Here is an 8388-nt window from a genome sequence, read left to right on the forward strand (position 1 = left end):
TGTTTGAACACTTTGTAAAATGTGTTTCTGTTCATATAGACTGAGATTATTATTCTTTGTATAAACTGAGCTCACTGTTCAGAGACTGTACTACATGTTCACTGAGAGAAAATCTTTGTAGAACAGATGAACTCCGTCCTGTCCTCACTGTGTCTCCATCATGGCTGAGTCCTGGAGCCTCAGTAACTCTGAACTGTGAGGTTGAACATCCGTCTGCAGGATGGAGCTTCTACTGGTGTCTCACTGACCTGGGAGGGAAACTTCACTGAGTGGAGAGTGAGGAAGTTCGCTGAGGACGGCCGACTGTACTCTGACTGTAGGAGAATGACTGGATCCACATGTAACATCAACACATCAAAGTCAGATACTGGAGTGTACTGGTGTGAGTCTGGATCAGGAGAGTTTAGCAGTGCAGTCAACATCACTGTACAGAGTATGTTATTATACATTTACTTCTTGGATCTGAATGATTTAGACGTCACATGAACATTTGTCCCAGCTTTGCTGTATGTGAAGTAATTCTATGGGGCAAGACGCAAAGGCCAAGCCGGGGGGAGGATGCAGCAGTCTGCAGACGCCAGACTGGCCCGAACCAGTCGTGCTGGACGCAGGGCTGCAAGTAATCGGCCGCTCAAGGTCAGCCCGGGAACCGCGAGGTAGACCGCCAGGGAGCGCAGCACACCTAGCTGCCAAGTACATCGCATTAGTCTATCACATGCGGGCAATGCCAGACAGAGAGTCAGCGCTACAGGCTGGAGAACTCTCACTCACCACAGCGAGGTCCGACTGGCATGTATGCTGATGAAGTGGGCAACACGCCAGGGGAGCACAGCCTACAGTAGCAGGTCAAGCTAGGGATGAGACCAGTCCATCCACAGAGCCGAAGCCGCCCCCTGCTGTTGACAGACAGGGAGTGGGGCTGGCAGCCTAGCCTGCTGAAGTGGAGGGCTGAGCAAGGTGACGACCCAAAGGTCCACCCCCAGGTCATGAAGTCCAAGCTCCCTGAGCAGGCCTGTTCTGGCCGTGTAAGTCCATGACACAAAGGAAACACACCAGACAGGGAGCCAGCATTGCAGGCTGGAGAGCTCGCACTCACTGGCCGAAGTGTCAGACAAACGAGGTCTGACAAGTGTGTAAACCCGCGGACGCGGTTAGCATGCCAGAAAGCATGGGCAGTCAGTTAGGACGAGCTCGTGTGCACGCTCTCCAAAGGATCGCCAGCCAGAGCCTGGGGTGCCCAGGGCACGCACCTGGAATCCCAGAAGCACAGTAAGGAGAGGAAGCGTTGCTCACCGCCGCTGAGTGGGGACCCTACTGAATGCCCAACCCTGCAAGAAGCGGGCAACGCCAGACAGGGAGCCAGTGCTGCGGGCTGGAGAACACTCTTTTGCTGGATGAGGAATCAGACACAGCGAGGTACGACTGGAGTGTAAGCTGGCGAACCACGGGCAATATGCCAGGGTAACACAGCCTGGAGCTGCAGCAGCTGAAATGCCAGAGAGATCCTGGCTAAAATAGGCTGGAGAATGCTCTCTCGCCGCAGCGAGGTCTGACTGGCGCGTAAGCCGGTGAAACGCAGGCAACACGCCAGAGGAACACAGCCTGGAGCTGCAGTGCAGCCAGGGACGTGACTCGCAGGGGGTGTCAGTTCACTGAGCGGGCCCTGCCGGCCACGTAAACCCACAACATGTGAGCAATCTGCCAGAAAGAGAGCCAGCCCCGAAGGCTGGAGAACTGTCAACTGCTGACCGAGGCGTCAGACGCAGGGAGGCCTGACTGGCGTATAAACCGGCAAAGCACGGGCAATATGCCAGGGGAACACAGCCTGCACCAGTGCTGGCCACTAGGCCAACTCAAGGATGTCAGGAGGGAGGAGGGTGGCTGGAGGACAGCTGAGCCTAGGCTCCAAGTCCTTACCACCTCACCTGAACACGGCCGTCCCCACATGCCTGCATAGGCCCCTCAGCACAGCGAGGTGGCTGCAAGGTAGACAGGCAGTCCCATCAGGCAACCCTGGTTGTCTGACTGCAGCCAAGCGTCATAAACATCAACCTCCCGACAATCAATCTCCACCAGCGCAGGCCTCACAGAGGCGGGGCCATGGGTGGGAACGCTGCGGGAGGGGCCCAGAAATCATTACTCAGTACGCAGCGGTAGCATCTCTTCCACAATGTAGCCTGCAATCACTTTTTAAGCTCACCTTCAGACGCTTTCTGTACTGCTGAAGTAAAATCAAGTTTTGCCAGCTTAGCAGGAGTTGCCGCGGTGTTATCCATGGATGATGAACAAGGATCACTCAGAAGTGTTCGTCTATGCTTTCGTGTCAGGTGCTTCAGTAGATTACTCGTGCTATTAACTGCAGTCGATAGTTTTTTCTCCCCAGGACATAGCTTACATATTACTGTAATATTCTTGTCTGCTTGTTTCAGAAAAGTGAAGAGACGGGAATATGTCCATTTCAAAAAACAGCCACACGTTTCAGCCGAGTCCGACATCTTCCACTTTAGAATACGACTATGCAGCAAACTGGCGCGAAATGACGTACACCTGCACTACAACGGTGTTAAAGCGGCAGAGTTTACTTCCACGTTTAGAAGATAAATTATTCAAATTAAATAATGATATTCAGCGAGTTTAATTATTTTACAATGTAACGCAAGTACATTTTAAGTAACTGTAATTAAAATACCTTAAAATGAACAGTAATTAGTTACTCTACTTTTTCAGTGGAAAAGTAATTTAATTACAGTAACGCGTTACTTAGTAACGCATTACACCCAACACTGGCCGGCACTAGCCGCAACCTAAATGCCCCTTTCACTGTTTATTTGCTTCTGCGTCACAGTGCTGACATGAAAGCATATGCTTGGAACTCTGACATCTTTCCCACTGTAGCCGAGCTACAGGCGGAGTCCCGCTGGCTGCGTTAACCCGAGCTGCAGGCAATGCAGCTAACAGGCTAACAGACCGGAGAATGCTCACTCGCCGGGCGTAGCACAGCGAGGTCCCTGCGGCGTGAAGCCTGCGAAGTAGGCAAGACACAGAGGGAACACAGCCCGATAGCCACACACACAGACGCCAGCTCAATTGCCAAAGGAACCGTGCCGCGCGAGACCAACTAGGGGAGACCAGGGCTGAGGGAAAGCTAAGGAGAACAAAGCTAAGGGGAACCAAGGCAGAGGGAAACCAACTAAGGGAGACCAAGCTAAGGGAAATGTCAGGGGAGCGCCCAGGGAGGCTGTCGAAACAGGCTCCTGATGGACGGATGCACACAGACACAGCACTCGAACACTCGAAGAAAAGTCACTCACACGCAAGACACAAGTCGGAGATCAAACAATCACCGGTGTCACATCTGCACAGCCGTTTTATACGTGAGTTGTGAGGCGTGGCCGGGCAAGCCGGAGTGTCTTAAAGAAGCATCCATGCACCACGACCAAGGGGGGTACCCGGTACATATAGAATATGTAACGGTGTGAAAAGTCTCGATATGCTAGAGAACTCATTCACAATTTCACTCATAACCATTCAATAATTGTGTTGATAATTATTTGACTCCTGCAAGGAAGATGAAGGGAGCATCCAAACTCCCTTCATCAAGAGTGGACTGGAAATATAGTTTCCAGTCCACTCAATCAGATTTTGAATTTGGGATCTGAGCTTGACAGATTTTTTGCCAAACCATGTAGTGAAATTTTAGAAATCCCCTAGAACAAATATTGGTGCATGCAGCTTATCTCTTAATTGCTGATGCACACAATCTGTTTGTAAAGCTCCTGAAGATGCGTTACCGCTATGTGGGATTTTTACAACACACATAAAAATATTACTGAATTCTCCCAGTTGGTGAAAAGGTTTTAAACTTAAACATAAAAGCTCAAGATCAAGAGTAAATACAGTATCCTTAACTGTAAAACTTTTACATCATTATCAATGATGAGGCCATCTCTCCTCATTTTACCTGATTTATAGTTTTTGTCCATACAAACACTTGAAAGGCCATTTAGCTGAACCAGTGGGTCAGAAAATCTCTCTGAAGTCAGGTCTCTGTGTAGATCATAAGACACGACTCAAAGTTGGAATTTGAAATGCTTTAAATGTTTTTTTCTTTACAGATCAAACATTTGTTTAGTTTTTAGAAATTTATATGTCACCTTTTTCTAAAAGTGTGCACCAGCTGATGTGACTGAAACAATTGTGTGTGATTGTTTCACAGATGATGGTAATGTTCCTATCCTGGTGAGTCCTGTGATTGAAGGAGTTTCTGTTAGTCTGAGCTGCAGTTTGAAAACACAAAAAATACTTTCCAATGTGTTTTTCTATCACAATGACAAACTTATTCAAAATGATCCCCGAGGGGAGCTGAAGATCTCTGCAGTGTCAAAGTCTGATGAAGGTTTCTACAAGTGTCAGTACTCAGGAAGAGAGTCAGCACAGAGCTGGATGTCAGTTAAAGGTGAGCAGGATCAAAAGATTTGATGTTTCTGTAAATGATTTTCATGGCTGAGAAATAACATCATATTATCTCTTTTAATGTTTAAAGCCACCTGAGTCTATTTTGTAATAACTGTGATTAAACTATGTTTTGTAATATCAGATATAACATACAACCACCAAATAAGTGATTGTATTTTATTCTCTACAAACTTCTCATTGTACAAATAAAACACTGGAATACATAGATACTACGATACTGTTCCCTTAAAAGTAAATAATCACAGAGTGAGCTGCCTTGGCAGAGGTTTGAGCTCTCAGACTTCTTGTTATTGTTTGTTGTTACAGTAACTGACCTCTGACCTCACTACATTTCACATCTGCCCTTGTTGTCATGTTGAAAAAAATCTGCCTTTGGACTTATTTTTACTGAACTACAAACTTCTCACAGTACAAATAAAACAAAATAAATACACTGAAAATACAATTTTTTTCTTTGAAAGTAAATACTGTCAACAGAGTGAGCTGCATTAGCAGAGATTTGTGCTCTCAGAGTTCTTCTTTTATACTTTATTAATGATTAATTATTGTTTGTTGTTACAGTAACTGTGTCAGGAGCTGACAGCTCTTCACCTCCTGTGTGGTTGATGGTTGGACTGGTTTGTGGAGTCTCTCTCATTATTATTCTCCTGCTCTTGTTGTATCGCTGCAGACAGTCCAAGTGTAAGAGCCTCTTCTTTTCATGCTGTATTAGAGAGTTTATTTACTACATACACTTTAATTATTCACACATATACATGTATTCTGATCTCATGACACAAAATATCAGTGGAACAATTTATACATGACAAACATGTGTAATAACATTTGTCTCTTTCACAGATTCCTGCTTCACCAGGTTGGTAAAATACTTTTTATTATTATTTTAAACAAACATCAGTTACTTTTGAGTTTATTGTGTTTATTTCCTGTTTTAGGTCGATCCAGTCTGAGAGTCACAGTCCGGGCTCCTCCACAAATCATGGAGTCAACCAGAATGAAACTCATGAGTACGGCTCTCTTCAACATGGTCAGCATTTAAACTGATCTTTATTATCATTATCAATATTTACTTTTATTAAACCTCCATTAGCATGAACATTTAATAGGTTCAGTTTGAGTTCACGCGTTTTTTAAATAACATTTAAATATCTTACAGTCCTGGTTTTGACTCACACAGTGTTTCTGTTTTTGCTCTGATTTTTAGTGTAACTGTAATTACATGATTAATGTGAGCCTGGCTTGTTTTTTCTTTAGGTACTGCTGACGTCTATGAATCAGTCACACAAGTGAAAAACAACAGAAATGGTACAGTATATGTGCTGAAAATCACAGAGCAGTTTAAGATGGAACTTTGTTTTGAGTTAATGAAACCAATTTCATGTGATATGTTTTTACAATCCTGTAAATAAAATATGAACATTTCACTATTAGATACTGTTTTACAGAGTTTATTTACTACATTCACTTTAAATATTCAAAGATACATTGTTGTTATTATGTTGTTATCATACATTATTGTTCTCCAACAGGAAGCCACAGGTGAGACAGGCATGAGGGGCAGCCAGTGACCCCTCACACACGTCCTTATGCTGATATCCAGGCAGGTTTTCAGTGTTTGTAGCTGCTGATTTATGCAGCAAACATTTCCACAGTCATTGGAGGTCAGAGCTGGATTCTTCCATTCATTCAAACACTGCAGCAGATTATAGAAACCCTTCTTTTCTCAGCTCACAACAGAAGTTCTCTATCATATCGAGACTATCTTTCCACTCCGTTGCATATTCCATATGTACGGGGTACATGGTCGTGGCGTGTAGACACTTCTTTAAGATGTCATCTCCTGGCATATTGCCCATGGTTCGCCAGACCTTCGTGTTGAGTCCTCGCTTGGCCTTCAGCGGGCTTGGCTGTGGATAAAAACATCATGTTCACCAGGGAAGACACAAAGGATAACTGTTTGCCTTTCCTGGACTGCGCTGTGCACATTAAAGAGAATGGCAACCTCAGCATCGAGGTTTACCGGAAGCCCACACACATGGACCAGTACCTCCTCTTTGACTCCCATCACCCTCTGGAACACAAACTTGGAGTAATTAGGACCCTACACCACCGGGCAGAACATGTTCCCTCTAAGCCTGAAGGAACAAAAAAGGAACACACGCATGTAAAGGAAGCACTCAAAACGTGCGGCTATCCTAAATGGGCGTTCATAAAGTCAGCAAAGAGGCACAGAAAAGAAGATCAGACACCAGCGAGGGAGGATAAGACGCAACAACATTGTCATCCCCTATGTAGCCGGTGTATCAGAAAAACTCGGGAGAGTTTTCTCCAAGCATGACATCCCGGTGCATTCCAGACCCAGCAACACTCAGACAAAAACTGGTTCACCTGAAAGACAAAACTCCAAAACACAGACTTAACAATGTGGTGTATGCTGTTCAGTGCAGCAAGGAATGCCCAGACCTCTACATTGGAGAGACCAAACAGCCACTTCACAAGCGCATGGCACAACATAGAAGAGCCACCTCCACAGGACAAGACTCAGCTGTCCATCTGCATCTAAAGGACAAAGGACACTCTTTTGAGGATGCCAATGTTCACATTTTGGACAGAGAGGACAGATGGTTTGAAAGAGGAGTGAAAGAAGCCATTTATGTCCACTGTGAGCGACCATCTTTGAACAGAGGTGGTGGTTTACGACACCAACTCTCTTCCATCTATAGTCCAGTTTTGAGTTCCCTCCCCAGACGCCTTAACGCCCACTCACATCCTGGGCCATCTGACCTCAGGAATTCACATGATAAGGTAGGGCCAGGTTTCACAATGAGCTCACCCGAAACCCTGGCTGATTGGGACCCACACCCGTTTTCACACCTTGGCTCATGTGATTAGAGGATCATCAGGGGGTCCTTTTGTCCCTCTTTGGGGGGATACTCCCACTAGGTTTAAATCTGGGACTCCCCACCATTTGACTATTAGAACTGAAGAAGCTTCTCGGATGAGAGGTGAAACGTCTTCAAGCAACTTAAAGAAGTCCAGACGCTTTTCTTTGCAAACTCCTTTGACTACGATGACCTGGATGACTGAGAACCTTCACAGACATTTAATGTCGAAACATTTTCCCTTCTTCTTTTCCTCATAGAAATGATGAATAATAACACTTATTGGAATAACGGACACACAGATATTTCCACACTGAAACAGTATTACTATTACTTATATGGTTTGCCATGCTAAAAGCATTTGTAACCCACAAAGCTGCAATAATAGCATTTGTCCACACGGTGTCAGCATCTCCAAACAGAGTTGAGATACGTGAAAACGTCTGAAGCCAGAAGTTTGAACTTCGGATCTTTGTTGGAAAATAAGGAAATAATCACAAAGTCACTGAATCTTTTTCTACAGCTGTGAAAATTTAAATTGTTTCTTTTCAGTCCTTCAGGCTCAGAGCTGATTTGTGAGGAAAAACTTAGCTTCATTAACTTAGCTTCATTAACACAACAAAACTAAGACAAAGAGGCCAACTACACCTGTGCATGGCCTTTTGTTACCCAAGCACCTCCCAGTAACACTCCCACTATTCCCAGCACTGCTGAACCTCAGAAATCCCAAACACTACATTATGCTGTTGATTCTTTACTTTGTTGTTGTTTGTGTGTGTATACAGAGGCTTACAAGCTAACCTATACGCCTATACAAACTATACTATACTATGTTGAGGTGGTGTGTAAGATCATCTGTAACTAATATTCACTCCCTGACTACTGATTATATGTTTCTCTGCTACACCAGAGAATAAGTGATGCAGAAGTGGGCATAAAAGAAGAGAGGGCCACCATCCTGCAGGGAAAGACCTGGAGAAAAACAAAACAACACAACCAGGAAGAGCATCGAGGTGTGAGGAACCTCTGA

The 8388-nt window shown here is 44.9% G+C and overlaps 1 protein-coding gene across 1 annotated transcript; it reads left to right on the forward strand.

Annotated features, from left to right (window-relative positions):
* The first annotated feature begins 324 nt into the window (after nt 1-324).
* LOC146391160 (uncharacterized) lies at nt 325-8388 on the forward strand. Its single transcript, XM_084922718.1, has 7 exons — nt 325-433; nt 4217-4456; nt 5038-5157; nt 5317-5332; nt 5412-5503; nt 5731-5786; nt 8269-8388. Exons 1-7 carry the CDS (start codon nt 325-327, stop codon nt 8386-8388), a joined length of 753 nt encoding a protein of 250 aa, XP_084778844.1.

This window comes from Perissodus microlepis, chromosome 3 (genome assembly GCF_051167445.1).
Source record: "Perissodus microlepis isolate ML-2025 ecotype Zambia chromosome 3, ASM5116744v1, whole genome shotgun sequence".
NCBI lineage: Eukaryota > Metazoa > Chordata > Actinopteri > Cichliformes > Cichlidae > Perissodus > Perissodus microlepis.